Source organism: Colossoma macropomum, unplaced genomic scaffold (assembly GCF_904425465.1).
Source record: "Colossoma macropomum unplaced genomic scaffold, Colossoma_macropomum, whole genome shotgun sequence".
NCBI lineage: Eukaryota > Metazoa > Chordata > Actinopteri > Characiformes > Serrasalmidae > Colossoma > Colossoma macropomum.
The window spans coordinates 36,676-57,457 of NW_023495247.1; the positions used below are offsets into that span (position 1 = coordinate 36,676).

Below are 20,782 nucleotides of genomic sequence, written 5' to 3' on the forward strand. Positions count from 1 at the left end.
CAAGTCACAATTCTGGAGATACATGGTTTTGCTCTGACAGTGATGCTGTATCCTGAGCAGAAAGACAGAAAATCAGAAAATCCCAGACTTCCCAAAGCAGAGTAAAATAAGCCCTTGAGGTTCTCTCTATATTGTAATGCTGTTCTCTATTCGGCTGGGACACAAGTAGAGATACTGGAGCTCCAGGCCCTCATTCTGCTTTACAATCTGCTCTTCGATGTCCTTCAGCTCCTGCTTGAAGGTTTCAATCACCTGTAAAGCTGCTGGTTCAACGAAGTACTGCTCCACGTACTGCGCCATGGGGATCTGAGCATGTGAATGAGAGAAGGAGAGAGAAGGAGGATGGAAATAAGCAAATAGTGCATTAAAATGTGAATAAAAATGTTTTGTATATGTATACAAATAATTGGCTTTATACATAACTGAAGAGATTGTGTGCTGTTAGCCATTCAGACTGTAAGGTTTATTAAATGAATAAGGTGATAACCTATTTCCGAGAGCTAGCAGACCTGCACTGCAATAACACAGATAAGCTTTGTTTGAGCCCTTAAACTCAAGGCTTATCATTCTGTAACTGCCATAAATTATTCAGTAACTACTATGAAACTAGTATGTATATTATATAGTAATGAGAATGAGAAACTAAAAGGCCCACATACAGACCCTTGGAGTTTAAAGGGCTAGACAACTATTTTGCAGAATATTGACTCACTGCATCTGGCTGAGCCCTTCCTAAATGCCATGTGATCGCCATCTGCACACATGACTGGCTGATATCTGGCAGCGTGTCGATGATCAGCCTCATAGTGACCGCGTTCTTGTCCATGGGTGGGGGCTGGCGCATGGTACAAGGAGTGTTGGGTACCCACGCACACCAATCAAACTGTTGTTGAAATACAGAGGCAAAAAATAATAGCTTAAAAAAGATGTTTTAGGCCAAACGCTTCTCGCAAAACTATGATAAGACAATGTTTCAAGCATCAAGCAGCATATACGTAACCATTACACATAAAACAAGAGATGTCAGTTACCTGTCCATTGTTGGATGCTGCATGTTGGGCTGTGGTGATAAAGATGACGACACTCAGCAGAGTGACCAGCTCCTCTTTTGTCTTTAGTTTATTAGCCAGTCCTGTCAAACATGAATTAGAAAAACATATTCACTCTTAAAAAAGAAGGTTCTTCAAGGGTTCTTTAGTAAAGACAATGGTTCTATATAGAGCCATGAACACTATAAGAACCATTTGCATGATTAAATGGTTGCTTGGGTGGTGAAATGATTCTTGTTGCATAAGGTTCTATATAGCACCAAAAAGGGTTCTTCTATTATTACAAGCTTGACATCATAACAATAGCAGAACCCTTTTTGGTGCTATATAGAGCACCTTTCAACACACAACACATTCTCCAACAATCGGAAAAACCATTTCACTATACAAAGTATCATTTAATCATGCAAAAGACATTTACTCAAGAGGCTCCCAAAAGAATAGTGTCTTTTATCTATGCCAAGTTTATGTCACATGTACCTGTAAATACAACCCCATTTCCAAAAAAAGTTGGGACGCTGTGAAAAAGTAAATAAAAACAAAATGCAATGATGTGCAAATCATTTAAACCCTATATTTCATTGAAAATGTTTTAAAGGCAACATATTAAATGTTGAAACTGAGAAATTTTATTGTAAAATATTTGCCCATTTTGAATTTGATGCCAACAACACGTTCCAAAAAAGTTGGGACAGGGGCAACAAAAGGCTGGTAAAGTTGTGTAATGCTAAAAAAACACCTGGTAGTTAATTGGCAACAGGTCAGTAACATGACTGGGTATAAAATGAGCATCCCAGAAAAGCTGAGTCTTTCAGAAGTAAAGATGAGGAGGGGTTCACCACTCTGTGAAAGACTGTGCAGGCAAATAGTGCAACAATTTAAGAATAACATTTCTCAACATAAAACAGTAAAGAACTTTTGCTTTTCATCATCTACAATACATAATATCATTAAAAGATTCAGAGAATCTGGAGAAATCTCTGTATGCAAGGCACAAGGTGGAAAACCAGTATTGGCTGGCCGTGATCTTTGGGCCTCCAGATGGCACTAAATTAAAAACGGACATGATTCTGTAGTGGAAATCACTGCATGGACTCAGGAACACTTCTGAAAACCACTGTCTGTGAACACAGTTTGTCGCTGCATCCACAAATGCTAATTAAAACTTTTAAACGCAAAGAAGAAACCATATATGAACAGGAGCCAGAAAATCCCACCACCTTTCCTGGGCCCGAGCTCATTTAAAATGGACTGAGGGGAAGTGGAAAAGTGTTCTGTGGTCTGACGAATCAACATTTGAATTTCTTTTTGGAAATCATTGACACTGTGTCCTCTGGGTTAAGGAACACTCAGCTTGTTATCAATGCAAGACAAATGCCAGTATTCATGATGGTTTAGGGGTGCATTAGTGCACATGGCATGGGTGACTGGCACATCTCTGAAGGCAACATTAATGCTGAACGATATATACATGGTTTGGCAACATATGCTGCCATCCAGACGATGTCTTTTGCAGGGAAAGGCCTTGATTATTTCAGCAAGGCAATGTCAAACCACATTCTGCATGTATTACAACAGCATTGCTCTGTATTAAAAGATTCCAAGTGCTAAACTGGCCTCCCTGCAGTCCAGACCTGCCACAGACTAAAGACATTAGGCCATTATAAAATGAAAAATACGACAAAGGAGACCCCGAACTGTTGAGCAGCTAAAATCCTATGTTAAGCAAAAGTGGGAAAGCATTTCACTTTCAAAACTACACCAGTTGGTCTCCTCAGTTCCCAAACGCTTACAGAGTGTTGTTAAAAGAAGAGGTGATGAAACACAGTGGTAAACATGCCTCCGTCCCAACTTTTTTGGAACATTTCAACATTTGAACTGTTGTCTTTGTACTATCTTCAATGAAATATAGGGTTTAAATGATTTGCACATCACTGAATTTTGTTTTTACTTATATTTTGTACAGCATCCCAACTTTTTTGGAAATGGGATTGTATTTCTGGGCAAAAGGAATGGGATAGAGTTATGAAACACAACCCTAATGTTTTTAGTGTGTTACATAACCCCAATCATCAATTCATCCACCTGAAAATATGCCACAGGGCTTTTCTGACACCCAGGGTAAGACACTTGATGGGTTTAAGCCCTCACCCCTTCAGTACTTTGTGTCCACTATGAGACTCTGGGGACTGCACATTATGTGGGACTGCCCAAAGGTTTATGCCTTTTGGGAGAAGGTTGTTGATTCTATCTCTCCTGTGACCAAAATATACTTCCTAATGGACCTTGAACTTCATTTACTTAATGATAACTCTAAATTCCTCATTATGGAAAGATCTCGGAAAATATGGCTGGCTGGATTAACTGCAGCAAAAAAAAATTATTGTAAAGCATTGGCTACCCCCTCACAACCTGTCCATACGTCACTGGCTCCATACATTATCTTCTATCTGGAACTATCATCTGCAAGAATTAGCAGTGCTGCCCCTAGAACTCTTCATACCTGGATTCACGGAATATCTAAAGTCAGGACCTTAATGCTTGCTTGACTATGTAATGTGTTTAAGTTGTGAATGATGCAACTCAGTTTTCATGTGTCCTATGCTGTACCTATGATCGGTTCTTATTTGTAAGTCCCATGCGTGTGTGGGGTCGGGCTGGAACGGAGAGGGGGTTGTCTGTTGTCGTTTGTTTTTTTTTTTTCTTTAAATGGGAAATAATAAAAAATTAATCACAAAAAAACTGCTTTTGTGTTTTAGGAACTGACCAAACTCAGGACAGTCTACAAAGCCTTCATCCACTATATCCTTAATCCATGCCTGCAGTTCTGTGTCCTGCTGCACATCACTGTCACTGCTGTAGTACAGAGACACCATTCTGGAGACAAAACTGTGGAGAGGAGAGAGAGAGACAGAGCGAGAGAGAGAGAGAGAAAGAGAGAGAGAGAGAGAGAGAGAGAGAGACACAGAGAGAGAGAGAGAGAAAGAGAGAGAGAGAGAGAGAGAGAGACACAGAGAGAGAGAGAGACACAGAGAGAGGAGAGAGAGAGAGAGAGAGATTAGTTTCTAGAAGTGGTGACGAACGTGCTGACCTTTTAACAGCTGGTGTCATGTAAACATTACTCTGCTGAATAGGTTTAACTGACTAACATTTTATTTTATGTTGTAAGTCAATCAAGCATGGATTATCTGAGTTATCGTTAAAGAGGAATTCCACTTTCATATTTCACCAGCGTATTTTAAAGTCTAATCCCTATCTGTTATCATCTGCACAGAGTACTGAAAGTGTTTTTGTAATTCATGTTTGACAGGGCTGGCGAAATTAACTATATACAGAATGATCAGTCTACTGAGTGCTGTCATCTTTATCAGCACAGCCCAACATGCAGCACCAACAATGGACAGATCACTGACATCTCGTTTCATAACACAGGACTTAAACCACATTAGCTCTTTACAGGGTCATGTTAATAAAAGGGTTTTCAATATGAAACCATTTGTCTGCAAAATGGTAACCACACCGGAGAAAAAACACTGTTAGCGTCCATTAAAGGGGAATTCAAACAATTTTTAACGTTTCTGGGTAATGCAATAGTTAATCTGTAAACAAAGTCATTCAGAGTGGTTTGATGTCAAATGCTCAGTTCTAGAGAAACTTACTGAGTCAGAATTGTTCACAGTGGTGGTGATAAGAACTAGACGTCTGAAGGGCTGAATACCTCACAGCCACCTCACAGTAAGTGGATATGTGAGACACTGCTGAATGACAGTTTTGTGATAAGGTTTTGGCCTAAAATGTGTTTTACAATACATTCATGATGGAGAGGTAAATGCAGGGTGTTCAAAGGCATACCACTATTTAACCACCATTAACATTACATAAAAAAACTCAGAAGAAACAAGCAGGTTCACTGGTTATTTAGAATAATAACTAAAAAGGCTATATTTGTGTTGTAGATATTGTGACCTCCTAACACCACCACTGTAAAGAAATCTGGGCTGGTAAATGTCTCTACAATGAACCATTACACATCAAAGTTCATATATGTACAAATGTTAAATTTTTTTTTAAATGTACATAAAAATTTGCAGAATTATACAGGATCATGGGGCTATCACAAAGCAAGCTCAAAATAAAATAGGATTCAAGTAAACATACTGAAAAAAGGTAAGTTTGATTGTCTGCTTAATGTCAGGACCAAATGATTTAAAATGACTCACTTGTGAATGGCATCCCAGATCATCAGAGCATGGTCTCTGTAGAAATAGCCTTTGAGTTTAGTGACACCTCGATCCAAAAAGTCAAAGTTGGGCTGGAGGGAGCGGTAGGTCAGGATCTTATATTCCTTCTGAGCCAGCACCAGCAGTCCATCCCCACCTGTGGACACCACCTGCAGAGAAAGAACACCTGTTGTCATGAGAACAGCTCCAAACAAAATGAAAAGAAAGCAGGACACAGAGTTTTCTTGATTTAACTGTGTACATCATTTTGAAGAAACATTAATACATCAATATAGTTTTGTCTCAGTGTTTTCAGTATTTTTCATTTTATTCATGTGGAAAGATGTACATTTAAGTCAAGCCCTACTACAGTAAACTACAAGACAAATGTCAGCTTTTCAGTATTGAAAACTGATGCAGTCGTATGCAAAAGCTTTGCTGCCCCAGTCAAACAACGTTTTGTTGATTTTCTAAGTGAAAATAAGTTAACACATACTCTACAAAGAACACACATTTTAATGCACATTTATTGCTTGTCTGCAGAATTTAACATATTGGGGGAAATATACATAAAATGTGCCTTGTGCAAAAATTATGGCACATTTTTTATTTTATGTTTTATTTCTTCCACACTATCTAAATGGATGTGTTAACAACATACTTACTTGCATTACCCGTTTTAACACTTTTTTGTGTCATATTGTTACACGATTTAACAGATTCTGTGTTAAAGGTAATAGAAATGTGTTATCCATGAGTGGGCACAAAAATATTTCAACACATCCTGTTTCAAAAGTAACTCAAAATGTGCTGTTACTAACTGAACACACTAATGTGTATAGGTAGAGACAGAATTTGTTGTTTCTTAACACATTTGTTTTTAGAGTGCAGTATGTTAAGCTCAACAAATCAACAGAAACTGTGCACTAAAAATAGCAAAAATGCCATTCTAAAGTTTGCTCCCTGTAGAGGATGTGTTCACTTGTGTTCACTCAGAAAATCAACACAAAATATAATTTGACCAGGGTCTTTTAAAATATTTTATAAAACTGTACACCAGATGGTGCACAATTCAGAGCATTTCACACATAGGCACATGACTCTAACATACATTGGCTAGACAAACATTTAATCAGCAATAAAACATCTACTAATGCAAATGTATTTTCTAAATGCATCACAAATGCTGCAATGTACAATATCAATGGCATCACATGTTTTCAGGCCACTTTCACTTGTGCATTCTTTCAGCAGCTGTTCATGGAAAAAGAGGCTGACCCTTTTGAAGATGCCATCAGGAGAGATGAGCTGTGTGCGCGCACGACAGTTTATCTCCAGAGTGTACTTCAGGTGAGGAGTGAGCAGCTGCAACAGAGAGAGAGAAAGAAAAAGAAAGAGAGAGAAAGAGAGAGAATCACTGTCTATCTGCTTAGTACTGTACTGTTAAACTTTAAAGTGAGGCATTAAATATACTTGACTCTAATCATCCATGTGAATAAAACATGTTGCAACAGTTTTTGCCAAAAGTACAGAAACTGAAAGACAGAACTGTTAATATAGTTTATTCATTTGGAAATAAAAAATAAAATGCTAAATCAAGTAAATTTAACAATGACATGTTTCAAATAGAACTACATCTGACTTCATCTCCCATGACTTTTGTATCACTGTATGTTTCCCTTGTTTGAATTTATTCCCATCTCTACCCTCATGCTAACCTTATAAATGGGGTGGACGGCAGGTAGCTGCCTCAGCGTGGCCACACAGATCACTTCCACTATAAGGTGAGTACGCAACAGATGGGACAACACCTGGAACACCTGGAACTCTGCATGGCGGACCCACATTTTAGCCAACAGCCAGGCTAGGGGCGGGTCGCTGGGGAGGAAGATCGGCGTATCTCGGCCGGGATTCTGTTCAAGCTGAGAAAGGTTAATATTAAACAACAATTTAATTAGAAATTTCATTTGCCGTTTATACAGTGAATTCAAAACGTGCTGTTTTTGCTTCTTAGTTTCCATGTATAGACTGAATGGACTGAGGAATGAACAGTTTATTTTGAAACTTTAATAATGTTTACATAGTACATTAAACTCTCATCCATGCTTCTTCCACAAATGTATTCTCCCACAACAACTGTTGTAAGGTTGGGTGAGCTTTAGAGTTTATTAGCAAAAATCCCATTCAGCCTAATGAGAAACTGATCTTTGTTTGGAGTTTTCAGTCTAAAACACTACCGAGTTGGGCTATGTTGCTCTAGCTTATTGAAACTGTGTGGGTTTGAGATGTTAACCACACATTTGCCACCATGCTAATATTAGCTCACAGCAAAAAAATACACCTAATCTAACAGTGTCAATCATTTGAATTCAATAACACATTCTAAATGTAGGCATATCCTTAAAACCTGAACTGTGTGCTACAATTTCCCACTAGGATGAATAAGATTTTTGCCAACGTTAAGTTGCTATAAAAGGCAATAGGTTCTATTTGCAGTCTTCCCACAGAGACATGTGGCTGAGAAAGCATTAGTGGGCAGGGCACTGTATATTACAATTAATATCTACATTTTCACTTTGTAAGTCAAACAAGCTCATTTCCCTTTTTTCACCTGTATGGCGATGGGAATGAGACCATTGTTGGGATGGTCGTAGAGTAAGCACAGAGAAGCTGCTATGTGCTGCTTCATATTTCTGATGATATTCACGGGGACACCATCCAGTATGCCGTGGTCAACCAGGTATACATTTCCAGCCTTTAGATAGACAGAGAGACAGTCTTATGGCCTTCAGTGTACCAGTACAGTATTACATGCTAATATATAACATGAATAGACTGTGACTATGACAAACTGTACTGGCTGGTCAATGCATTGACCATGATCCATTACAGAGGATTAACCAAACCTGACCTTGAGCTCTTTGTCCAGGGTGGTGTTGGGGCTTAAAAAGGCCTGCACCATGTCTCCAGAGACAGGGAAGTTAGACGGCAGCGTCCTGCACCTTCTGATCATTCTCGGGTTAGAGCCATTTAGGAGCTGATAGCTGAAAAACCAGTCCTCCTTCCAGTGTTTCATAGTGTATTCTAATCACATGCATAGAGCTAAATTAGTGTTATAATCCAGTTTAAGAATGGTTCTGACACATTTTCTTGCAGCATTTATTTCAAGCATGAGACAAAAGGTTTTCTTAACATTTGCATTTCTAGACTCTCTTATCCAGAGCAACTTAACGAAACATGTTCTCATTTCAATAAGCTGTGCAAGAAATCACTAGTAGTGTGTCACTAGAAATGCAAAAAGAAATCCAGCATCACAGACCAACCAGTATGGCTGGTGAACAATCAAGCCCCAAATGTCATAGCGTAGAGGGTAACACTGCTGCCCTCCTGACTGGGGTTTGTTTCCCCACCAAGGCAAGCATCCCATGCTATACCAATAATGACAATACAATGATGGCGAATGCCATTGTTTTGAACTACATACAGGAAACCTAGTTGACCATAGTAGGAAATAATAGATACTACACCAGCAACAGGACTCCTCAGTTTCCAGAATATTTGTTTGAAATCATCCAGATCATCCCAGGACTTTCCAAACCTGATGGCCAGCTTCTTCAGAGAGAGCTCCAAAAGCCTGAGGAAGAGAAATCATACCATACAGACTATGGAGTGGACATGCTTCTCTTTAATGTGGTGCTTTATTGAGACCTGATACAACATTAAACATCAGATCATGCGTTACGTACGCGTAATGAAGTGATCCCTCGAAGTCACTGCGCTTCTCGTTGGCAAAGCGATCATCCGCGGGTAGGTCTGCCTCTGATTTGGCGTCGATGCATTTAGGAACGCCTGGAGCCCATGCTTGCCATCTAACATAACGGACACAAATCATCTCCACTACCAGAGCTCCAAACTACAGAAAATGATTCTCAAATAGAAAAGCCCCAGTTGAAGAGTCACATACTCTGATTCTTGTACAGTTTTCCTTACAAAAATATTTGTAGTTCCAAAGCATCAAATATCAATTTAGAATCTTTAAAATGTATCTCCTCAAGAGCCTCCTCAGCATTAAAATTGATGATTTGGGGCTGTCAATTGATTTATTTGTTATTAAAGCTAAGATAAGCTCCAGCACCCCCACGACCCAGAAGGATGAGCAGCTTAGAAAATGTGTGTGTGTGTATATTATTAAAGACATTATTATTTTTTTTAATTATAGAGGAAAGAAAAGCTTTTAATTGTAATTGAAATATCTCCAAATAGCTGATAAAAACAATGACAAATTTAAATGATACTTTTATTTTCTTATTTATTTATTTATTTTTATTTTAGCAAGTGTTTAATTATTTGTCAACCAATCAGTTATTTCCCATATATGATAATGAGTGTGTCTTAAATGCTATTATGTCAAGTGGTTCCACTCAGCTGTGTTAAGTAGCTTCTAAGACTTGACTGAGTAATATGTACCTAAGAAATTCAGGTAAATCACACTAAAGTGATTTGAGTAAATTCTAATTAACTGGACTGATTATGTTATGCTTTATAATTAAATGCTAGATTTGCTTAAAAATGTTATGTCAAGTGGTTCCTCACAACTAAGTTAAGTAGCTTTTGAGATGTTCATTATTTGGCAGTGTTAAATCCAGTATCTTCGTTCAATTGTTTACTGAAGGAGTCACTTTAAAACTGTATAATTTCACTTGTTGCTCACAGATATATAGGTCTGCTGTTCAATACATTGCCTCCAAAATCATATCACACCAGGACCAACCATAAATGGCTGATTTTTGCCCCACCAAAGGGAAGAAAACGGAATGACGAAAGACAGGTCTGACCACAGCTTTAGCACAGAGGTCCACGCATTATGGACATCACCAAAGTACAGGCTGAAAGGAGCACCACAGGCCTAAGAGTGGCTTTTTGGGACAGACCGTCTGTATGGTCACTCAATCATACTCTCAACACTACAGTGTACAGACCTGTATGTTTTCTGTCTCTGCTGTAGCTCTGCAGTTCTGTGAGCCAGCTCCTGAGGCAGGATTTCTTCATTCAACTTCTTAGCTGCATGAGAAAACGGAAGAAACGTGCTGCTCTTAAGTAGTGAATTCACTGGTAGGGACCTATCTTGATCTTAAATCTGTGTGTGATAAAACATGGGAGTCTGCATACTTTCTATTCATTTCATTATACCAAAGCACAAATGAAAAACTCTAGAGTGCATGTGTGATGAACAGGAATGTGAGCGAACAGAACTAAGTAGCTAAAAATGCAAATTAAATGTGTTTCTATTCATTCAAGCAGGAACTTCCTTTAATTTTGAGGAAGTAGAATCATGTATTACATTAAATTATCAATGGAAACTTACCAGCAGCTTTTAAATTTTTTACAGCAAGGTTTCAGGCAGTTAGACAGTAGCATTAATGCTAATTAGCATGGATTGGATTTAGTGTTGACAACTTCCAGAAATTGAAATAAGGATGGGGTAGCTCTGACTACTGTGGGCCTATAACAAATATAACAGGTCTTACACCTGCATTACGCTTCAGTAGCAGATTTACTGTATCTGAAGATATAGCATTAAAATTCGCCATTAAACAGACATGTATGTATAGGCCCAAGTATTATGACAAGAAAACACACAATCCTGAATTTGGTTTTGATTTTTTGGGCAATAGGAATATGTATGATTATCATTAAATAATTTTATTTGGGATGTGCAAAAGAACAGTTTAACATACATTATTTATAGTATGTATTGTTATAATAAATAAAATGGTAAATATTATTTACTACTCATTTATTATTCATTTATTATTGTTTACATTAGGCTATATGAACCCTAAATATGATGCTCTTACACTTTTATAGTAAAAATAATCAGCGTATCTATCAGCGTTGGGGAGTAGTAAACTACATCTAATTAAACTAGAAGTTTAACTACATTTGAATGTAACAGCAGTAACTGCCATGAACAGCTTACAGAACATAAGGATTTAGGGTCACTGCAGCAAACCCTGGCTGACCTGTGATGCAGTCTGTGACCTTGATGTCAAACTGAATGAAACTTAGACAGTGTTCAAACAAATCCACTTTATTCGTTTGGAATTCAGTGCATCTAAGTAATCAGGACTCGAGTTATATGAAAATAAACCTACTGAACGGCTTGCTGTCGCAGTTTTAGGGAATGTTCTACCGATCAGTGCCTCTGCTGTTCACTGCTAATCATTTTCTGGCACTGCCTGATTAGAAACACCTTCCCTCGTCAAAGATGGGGATGGTGGTAGAGAAAAATCGTCAGCCTCCTAACACCTCTCAGTCGCAAAAGTGCCATTTGATTCTGTCACTCTACATATTTTCTGTTAGCTAACGTACGCTAGATCTAAAAACACAGCAGCCCAGCCCCACCTCCAAACCCGAACATCACTGCATTGCCCCTCCCAAAGTGTCCCTCCCATTTTTCAGCATTTTTCAAAGTTGAACCAGGGGTGTAGTTACTCTTTTAACGCATTTCACTGGCTGATCTAATGCTGTGTCCCAAACCACACACTTCTGTACTTCACCTACCACATTAATGAGTGCACCTCTAATTAAGTCAAATTCGAATTAATTTATATGCGCTGTTTAATACTACTTAGTGTGCTAGTATGCGGTTTGAAATGTGAAATTTCGTTTGTCATCATTACAACGACAAATCCAATGAAATCAGTTCAATACACTCAAAAACACTGGTTAATGTGCTTTACAAATTTAAAAAGGGTTAAAAAACATGGTTTACTGCCTTTCCTAGACCGGTTATGGCTTTGTTATCTCTTTACAAACAGCCACAGCACTGCTGAATGAACTTTTCATTTTTTAAATCTCATGCCACTGTCAGGTGTATCGTAGCATGCTGACAGCACTTCTCATTGGTGCTGAGTGACATTCTGTGTTTGGGTCTTGAACATAACATGACACACAGGCAGAGGGAGAGCAGCAGGGTTTCCTTCTGTCTCATACAAATAGCCCTGGCTTAATAGTCTGACCTGTAATATTTCTCTCCCATAAATTTGCAAAACAAAGTGCGTCCCTTATCAGTTCAGTACGGAACACCTCTTTTAGCTTCCAGTTAAGGGATGATTCTGTATCTTACGGGACGGATGGCAGCCCTAATTGGGTTTCTAATATCAACTACTAGGGTTGAGAGTTGATCCGAAAACCAGTTGATTCCCTGATTCCAGAAGATTTGGAATTGACTCCATCAATTCCTATTACTTGGAACAAAATTTGTGAAATCTAACAGCTCTATCTATGGCTCATGCTCCCTGACATCATTAGTATTAATAAGCCACTGTTGCAAAGGCCTATAGCCGGAGTATTGGCCTATAGCTCAAGTATTGGGAAAAGAAACGCATTTGTCTGTAAAAAGTGATTAACAATTCACTAATTTTAATGCACAATGCTGCTCCATAGGCCCCCATTCATTTTGGACTGTTTGTGAGCGCCCTCTAGTGTCTAATCAAACTAGAGGAGATCACTGTGTGGACTTCTCCCCAAGAACAAAGTCTCTGATTAAAACATCTGTAGTTAGGACTGACCTGTGCCTTCCCGCACCTCCACTTTCACATCCCCCACCAGCCAGCAGTAGCAGGGAAAGGTCTGGGTGTCGCCCCCTCCTTTGGGAGTCACCAACACATAGCGGCAGAACCAGTTATCCTTCACCAAGTACTTCTGCTTCTCCAAGCGCACCAGCAGAACACGGCCCAGAGGAGCCGAGCTCCGCACTGTGTAGTCATCAACCTGGAGGAGAAAGAGGAGGTATATGCTATACAGGTTATATAATACGTAACCTGCAGGTAGGAGTTACTGCAGTCACACTTCAGTTGTCTTTATTTATACTTTATGAGGCAAATGTTTTCACAACGGCTTCATAAAGACTATGTTGTTATAAACCACTTCTTTACATGACAAATATTTGCAGCTGCTCTTGTATGATTAATTTTAAATTAAACATTTCCACCTCCCAGCACATTTAATGCTTTTTTGAAAAGTCCTTAAATTCTAAGGCAGTGGTTCTCTAACCGGTTCTCAGGGACAACCAGGCTGTTCATATTTTTGCTCCAATGCATAGAGAGCAAAAATGTGGACCATCCTAGGGTTCCCTGAAGGCCCATTTGAGAACCACTGCTCTAAGGAACTCATGTGTGTTCCCACACTTCAGTTCCTCTCTTGTGTGTATCACTTTATAAGGTGACAAAAATATTAAAAATACATATTTCCACCTCTCTGCGCATTCAATGTCTTTTAAACAGTAGAGGATTTGTAGATGATTCCACACTTAAGTCTCTCTCATAACTACATAACTTACACATCTATTTTGTGGTTGTTACCGAATCATCTATAGTAATTACTGAACAATGCATTTCAAAGAGCCCATATCATGGATAACTGAATTTCTTTAAATTAAAGATACAACACATGATAACAGGAAATCTGGAAGATCTGAATGCCTTTATGAGGAAGATTAAAGAACAGAGTGAAAATATGGGACTTCAGCTTAAAATAAAAAAGACTAAGGTTATGACCACAGGACAACGGCTAACTTTTCCATTGATGGAGCAGATGTAGAAGTGGTGAACAGGTTTTGCATACTGGAAACAATTATCGACAAGGGGATTCAGCACTCAAGAAATACAACACAGATTGGCACATAGCAGAAGAAGGATGAGGGAGCTTGAAAAGATCTTCAAATTGTCCAGGCTGTGGTCTTCTCTGTGGTTCTTTATGGAAGCTGGACAAAAAACAAGCGATACAAGAAGAATATAGATGCCTTTAAACTTTGGTGTTACCGAAGACTTTTAAGAGTTCCTTGGACGGCAAGGAAAACAACCAAATGGACCCTCGACCAAATCAAGCCTCACCTCTCACTCAGATAGCCCAGATAACCGTCTTATTTTGGACATGTTCTGAGAAGAACTGGTTTATTGGAAAAGACTTAATTGTAGTAAAGAGTTTGATGTAATATGTTAAACAAGTTTCAAAACATACTCTAAATATGGACACCAAGCTGTAAAAACAGCCCATTTTGAATTCACTGTTTTGACATAACAAAAACCAACACATTTACACATATCTGCCAATTCAGCCTAGCAGTTTAGCACCGCCCATTCATACCGAAATTATAAAGAGTTTTCGGGTTGTATTGCTTTTTAAATGAAGTACAATACAGGGCAGCCAGTCACAACAGAGGCCATTTACATATATTAATCTGAAAGACACAGTAACAAAAACAGTCTGTTTAACCCCTTACATGGCCAGTGTTATTACACACTAGCTCAACCTGTTTGTATTGAAGTCCCTGTAGTTATTGAATAATAATCCTTATTATGTAACAAGCCTGTGATTCTAAGGGGTTAAAAGTAAGAGATAATGAGAGGTTGGAAAATGGACATGTGAACAGGAATTACAACTGTGTTTGGTACATAAAACCACACAAACTTTAGAAGAAATATAAAAATATGTAGGGTATGGGCCTTTTAAGATTAATAACCAAAGAATAAGCCTGCTGTTTAAGGCTGTCGGAGGCTGTGATACACATAACACACTCTCAGTACACCGAGCCACACACTCTCACTCACTGCGCCTCTGCAGAGGTCCAGGCCCGGGTTGTCCAGAACTGTTCTCTCACTCTCTCCTTTCTCGCCCACCAGAGTCACGTACACATAGTTATTAGTGCCTGAGTACTCTGAGGTGCCGGTAGCCACTGTCACTGTGTACTCCATCTGCACACACACACAGCTCACATCAAAGGAATACTAATCATTTTTCAACCTAATCTGTATCTGCTACAAGTATAGCATGCAGGTAATAACCAGACAGTCATTTCACTGTATAGGAACATCACTGATTTAAATGACACTTCTAATAGAAGACAATGTGCAGATGCGTTAACAGTATTTTCAGTCTGTTTCTAAGTAAAAGTGTGTCAAAATTATTGTCCATAATAATCGACCGTATACTGCAGATGCAGACAGAGATTAGGTTGAAAAACACTTGAGTAGTTCATTTAAGCACTGAGACAAGAAAAAGCGGCCATACAGAATATGAAGCAAATCAATCTAATTTTTAAATGAATGACTGCAGGACTGTCACACCCTACATTTCTTTCGTTTTTCTCCTCTGTTTGCTTTGTATGATCTGACAAAGTCTATACATAATTCCATGACAATTGCAGGCCTATGCTCACTGTCTTGAGGAAGTATCTGTATCTTTAATTCCTAAAAGGCACACACCAGAGGAAAAGAGCTTGAAAGCTTGTTTTAGTGTAATAATTAAAAAGTTACCATGCAGACACATGAGGCTTTGTTCTGATACTACTTGAAAATCTTGTGTAGGCTAAAAGCTGGTCTGTGATTTCTGCCACTAAAAGGTTCTCCTGTAACTGTAATAACACATGATTGACTACTAAAACATGTAACTTATCAACCATAAAATTAAACCAAAAATACGCTAATTCAATGTAATTTCCCACATATACTACAGTTACTGTAAAAACATATAATTTACTATTAAAACATGACTACAACATTAAAATATCAAGATAATACAATGTCACTCCTCCATATACACTATTTTTGTCTGTTGTAGCATGTCATAAAGTGTCTGTAAAGCAAAGCATTGACTGTTAAAGCATGTTATATATTCGCAAAAGATTTAGCTGATCCACTGTATCTAATCCCCCAAAGACAAGCCTGCTATTTTAATATTCTAAAATGTTCTGTTACATGACTGGCTGATTTCCCTGTGGCTAATTCTAAGGAACCAGCACCAATGTAAATATCCTGCAAGTTTCCCACAAGTTGCTATTAGAGTATCCAAATCCCGTCTTGTAGCCTACAGTGGCTTTAACCAAACTATGCAGCACTGTTGTAATAGAAGAACATCTGCAGCTTCGTAAAACTGCGCTTTGAACTTCAGAAAAATGAACTCCCTTAAAAATGCAGCAAAGCTTATTTGTAAGCAATAAAGCAAAATCAATTAGTTCAATAAAATCAAATCACAGTAGTAACAATTATTTACTCAGGAAAATTAAAGCGTCTTGGTCCAAATCTTCTTATTTTTATTTTGTCCCTCGTTTTTGTTGTCTAGCACGTCCTCTGTCCAGTTTCTGAAGGTCTGTCTCAGTCTACTTTGCTGGTTGTTGCACCGCCCTGTAGCCTAGCAGTGGTTTTCTGCATTCCAAAATGTACTTACTCTGACTGTTCACCTTGCTTCTCCCCCTTTTTCTTCTCTCTCTCTCTCTCTCTCTCTCTCTTTCTCTCTCTCTCACACACACACACACCCACATCCCTATGTATATTACCCCTGCGCCGTTTTCCTTTTTAAGCTTCACTGTCCAGTGTGAGAAAATGTACAATCATAGATTACTCAATGACCACATGGTTAACACTGACAGTTGGATCTTTATCGGATCCTTTATCCTACAGAGCTACACTAACCCAGTCATACATCACTCATGCATTTCACAATCTTATGCTGATAATCAAGCTGAGTTACGCAGCACAGATATGAGAAAGACGCTGTGTTCATTTCTCTAATTTCTCTACTGTTATCGGCATTTAAGCTCATTTGTAGAGGCTGCAGAGTTTGTACTTTCATTAATTCACAAATGGCAGATCTTCCCAATTTCTCAAAACAAAAGGATCCAGCTACTCTCTCGGAAATGACAATTGCTAAATTGTTCTTAATTTGTACACGCAGCTCTAGGAAAAACCTTCAATTGTCATAGAACCTTATATGTGGAGGTACTTTAAGGTTCATACAATATCAGACTATTCAGTAACACTTTACATTAAGGGTACATGATCTGACAGTAATTAAAGAATTTACTGATGAACAACTAATCAGAAAGTAATGAGTCATTAATCAGGAACAAATGAATAAGTCATATATTAACAACCACAAGATTAAATTACTAATGCATGTACTAATGAATGAAGATGAAGGTAATAAAGGCTTTTTCAGTGTCTGAATTCATCAGGAATTCATGTGTTAATTAATGTTTTTTGTCACAAGATCCTCCTGACACACAGTGCTCTGGAATATTGTGTCTATCAAAGTCAACTGTCCTTCTGCTTCATCTTGCTGTGGAAGCAGCCCTTGTATTTGTTTTAGTGTCTGTCAGGTCTTCAGTTTATTGTTTTTGATTTCTTATGTTACCTCGTCTGTTTCTACCCACCTAGTGACTATTTATTTAATAAAATTAAAAGCTTACACTTACATCTTTTTGCAACTGGTCCTCATTTGTGACAGCTGCCATAGTTTTAATTCATCTTTCATGTTAATAATATAACATGTTTTAACTTTTATGTTAATACACAGCGCCTCGTGAGGGTATGGTTTATCCTACAGTTACCACTGAACTCAGAAATTAGTTAATAATTGATAGGGAAAGTGTAGTGCCTTTCTCCTATGGTCCTAAGAATCCTTAACTCCATGCACATTTTTGTGCTTTCCCTCATCTAGTATACCTGATTGAACTCAACTGCTAATTTACAAGCTCCGGTTGTGCTGGTTGTGTCAGAGTGAGAAAAATACAACAATGATGAATAATGTTTGTGTCCCCTAAAGTAAAGTGATCAACTATTCACACTGTATTACTGATTAAATACTGAATCTTCATGATGAATTAATAATGTCTGTGCCCCCTAAAGTAAAGTGATGAACCAGTCATACTTTATTAGATTAAAAGCTAATAAAATAGCAGGGGTTAATCATTACTTACCAAAATAACAGTCATTCTTTTGCTGTCACAGGAACGTTGATGAATGCTAAGTACAATATGGCTCATAAAAACAGGACATTAACAAAATTCAAAGGAATTAAATAATATTTTTTTTTATCATCTTATGACTTTTACACAATACACGGAACGAGGGCACGTGAGTGTACAGGGCAGTGCAGTACGCGGGAAATGATGAGGAACCCAGCTATACATACTGGTTCTGTTGTTCCACAAACATATAAAAAACAGACAGAACTGCACATTAACGTCAAGAAGATATTCCTATTGTAGCGTGCGGTGTTTCCAAAGAACTCACACAAGTTGAAGTTGAAGTCCATGACTGGGTTAACTGAAAAACTGAAGAACGGCGAACGAAAGCAAGAGGAGGATATCGCGCTGGGTTAGCGCTCGGCTAAGCGCAGTTAGAGCGCCCTCTCGCTGTCTCGGCTCAGTCTGTTTACTACTAGGCCCTGTGACGCACTGCCACCGCGTGCACACAGCCCTTCAGAATAAGAGTCCCTGTCAAAGGAGGATTAACAAATGAACCAAGCAGCCTAAAATCAGTGTGTAAATATTATATCTGCGATGTAAATTGCATATATAATTCAGTATTCGTATGAAAAATGCGTCATGTTGGACACTTTATTGTTTCAATGATTTTCATTCGCTTCTCTTCAACGGTTTCACAGAGATATTCACTCAAGACTCTATGGCCGCTCAACATATAGCAATTATCGCAATTACTGCCACCTACTGGCGAAGAAAAATAGCTGTAATTTCCAGCTACAGAAACTGTTGAGGAGTTTCATTCCAAATTCATTTAATTTATTTCCCTTACTGAAAACAATAGATATAACAAGTTTTTAAAAAGAATAACAGATGGATAATGGGAAACACATTTTTCTAAAGGTGGTATATATTTTAGCCACACCATTGTAGAGCAGGACGTGAGACTACATCGTCCCTCATGGCCACATGGTGAGCAGTTGATCCCGTTGTTTTGAAACAAATGTAAGTAAACTTGTTTGGGATTTAACGAAAAATCTGATTTAGATTTTGTGCATACAGCTGTTCAAAGCTGTGTTTGCTAGTCATGTATTAGCTGGCGTCTTTGAGTTCTGGTCAAAATTTAGCTAAAATCGTCACTACCAAAACAGTCACTACTGAAACACATGGTAAAGTTTCAGCAGTTTTATGATTGTTTTGTTAGTGTCAAAATAGAATGCTGAGTTGTTTGTTTTAATAAATAATTAATAAGGTATAGGGTCACTTAAAGCAAAATTATTTTAGTCTAAAGTCAAGCCAGTTAAAAGTCTGGAAGGTGTTTTTAACTCTGACTTTGAACCAATTCAGTAAAATGATCCACACACATACACTGGAATCTAAACATTTTCAACAGTTATAACTCATCTATACTTCTACATGTATATTTTTACTTATACTGTCTTTATTGTATGCTAATTAATTTGGTTCTTCAATTCATCATGAAATTTACACAAAAGGGAAAGCAACAGACATTTTCAAATTATGTCAAAAACTGAAAAATGACAATAATGGAGATACGAAGTTTTCTTCCAACAGCATCGATATATTACACATATAGCGCATATATATATATATATATATATATATATATATATACACACACACACACACACACATTATGCATCCTATGGTTTGAGGCAACAAGCTCTTATTCAAACCTGCTTTTTCTCACGTTTTCTGAACTTCTTCTTTTCACATTCTCCAAACTTCTCTTTCCTATTTCAGCTAATTCTCATATGACTCTGCACTGTACTGCTGCTGTTACTTATGGCTAAACACCAGCAAGGCTGTTTCTCTGTTGCCTGTTCATGGGAAGTTCACATACATTAGTTGGTTCCTTGCAGTGTTTTCCAGTTCTGGTCCTTGAGTACCACAGTGCTGCACATTTTTTGGTGTTCTATCTGCTGTAGCACACATATGTCCCCAAAATATCCAAACACTCGATCTAATTAATGAATTCATTGCTGACACAGGGATTCAATTGCGTACAAAGAGCTTGTATAATCTTCCCAGAAAAGCATTGCCAGTAGAACGGGACACTGTGGAGCAGCTACACATGAGGTCTATGGTCTCCATGCCCAATGACAAGCTTTGCCTAAAGGGATATAAAGCTGAGGAGTAGTGGAACTGTTCTCTAGAGTGATAGAGCACCATCCCATACCTTTGGGAGGAGTTGGAGTGGCGTTCGTGATCCAGAACTAATCATCCAACATCGGTACCTGACCTCACTAATGTTCTTGTGGCTGAATGCAATCAAATCCTCACAGTAATGTTCCAACATCTAGGGTAAAGCCTTCCCAGAAGAGCAGAGGTTGTTACTGCAGCAAAGGTGGACAAACTCAGTATTAATACCCTTGATTAATACCCATATTATTAAGAAGTGGAAGTATTTAAAAACCTTGAAGTTCCACTGAAGGGATGTAAACAGTACCAGAAAAGTTAACCTCTTCTGCTCGTGGGTATATTTCGTTTTTTCCATCTGAATTTACATGCCCAAATCGTTAGGCAAATTATTCAGTAACTGCATGAAATAAGTGTCTTTTTTTTCTGTAAAAGGTTCCCTCAAATAGAAAATGTTTTATGATCATACACATATTGCTATATGCTTACAATTTACTGCTGAAAGCCAAAAGTCTTAGATGCTCTTTGTATTTTTTGTATTTTGTATTAAGTTTAGCTTCTTTTATTATAAAGTTTAGAAATTACAT

At 38.1% G+C, this 20,782-nt stretch overlaps 1 protein-coding gene across 2 annotated transcripts; it reads right to left on the reverse strand.

The window, feature by feature from the left end:
* Window positions 1-43: 43 nt before the first annotated feature.
* On the reverse strand, window positions 44-16,608 carry LOC118801227 (polyunsaturated fatty acid 5-lipoxygenase-like). 2 transcript variants are annotated; one of them, XM_036561414.1, is made up of 15 exons: window positions 16,499-16,608; window positions 14,884-15,027; window positions 12,844-13,045; window positions 10,249-10,330; window positions 9,016-9,138; window positions 8,797-8,903; window positions 8,181-8,353; window positions 7,881-8,024; window positions 6,988-7,191; window positions 6,548-6,634; window positions 5,270-5,439; window positions 3,817-3,938; window positions 1,032-1,132; window positions 713-883; window positions 44-306 (listed from the first exon to the last, which is right to left on the reverse strand). In XM_036561414.1, the coding sequence occupies exons 2-15, from the start codon at window positions 15,025-15,027 to the stop codon at window positions 127-129; spliced, it is 2,010 nt and encodes a 669-aa protein (XP_036417307.1). In that variant the 5' UTR covers window positions 16,499-16,608; the 3' UTR covers window positions 44-126. The 2 variants fall into 2 exon arrangements, with proteins under 2 accessions (XP_036417307.1, XP_036417306.1); XM_036561413.1 differs by lacking the exon at window positions 16,499-16,608 and adding an exon at window positions 16,325-16,438.
* Window positions 16,609-20,782: the final 4,174 nt, after the last annotated feature.

Coding starts and splice junctions, on each gene's coding strand:
- LOC118801227 (XM_036561414.1), bottom strand. CDS start 15,027: ATGGAGTACACAGTGACAGTGGCTACCGGCACCTCAGAGTACTCAGGC. Junction 7,192..7,880: donor TCATTCCCATCGCCATACAG/GTGAAAAAAGGG, acceptor AACCTTTCTCAG/CTTGAACAGAATCCCGGCCG. Junction 6,635..6,987: donor CCGTCCACCCCATTTATAAG/GTTAGCATGAGG, acceptor TCTCTGTTGCAG/CTGCTCACTCCTCACCTGAA.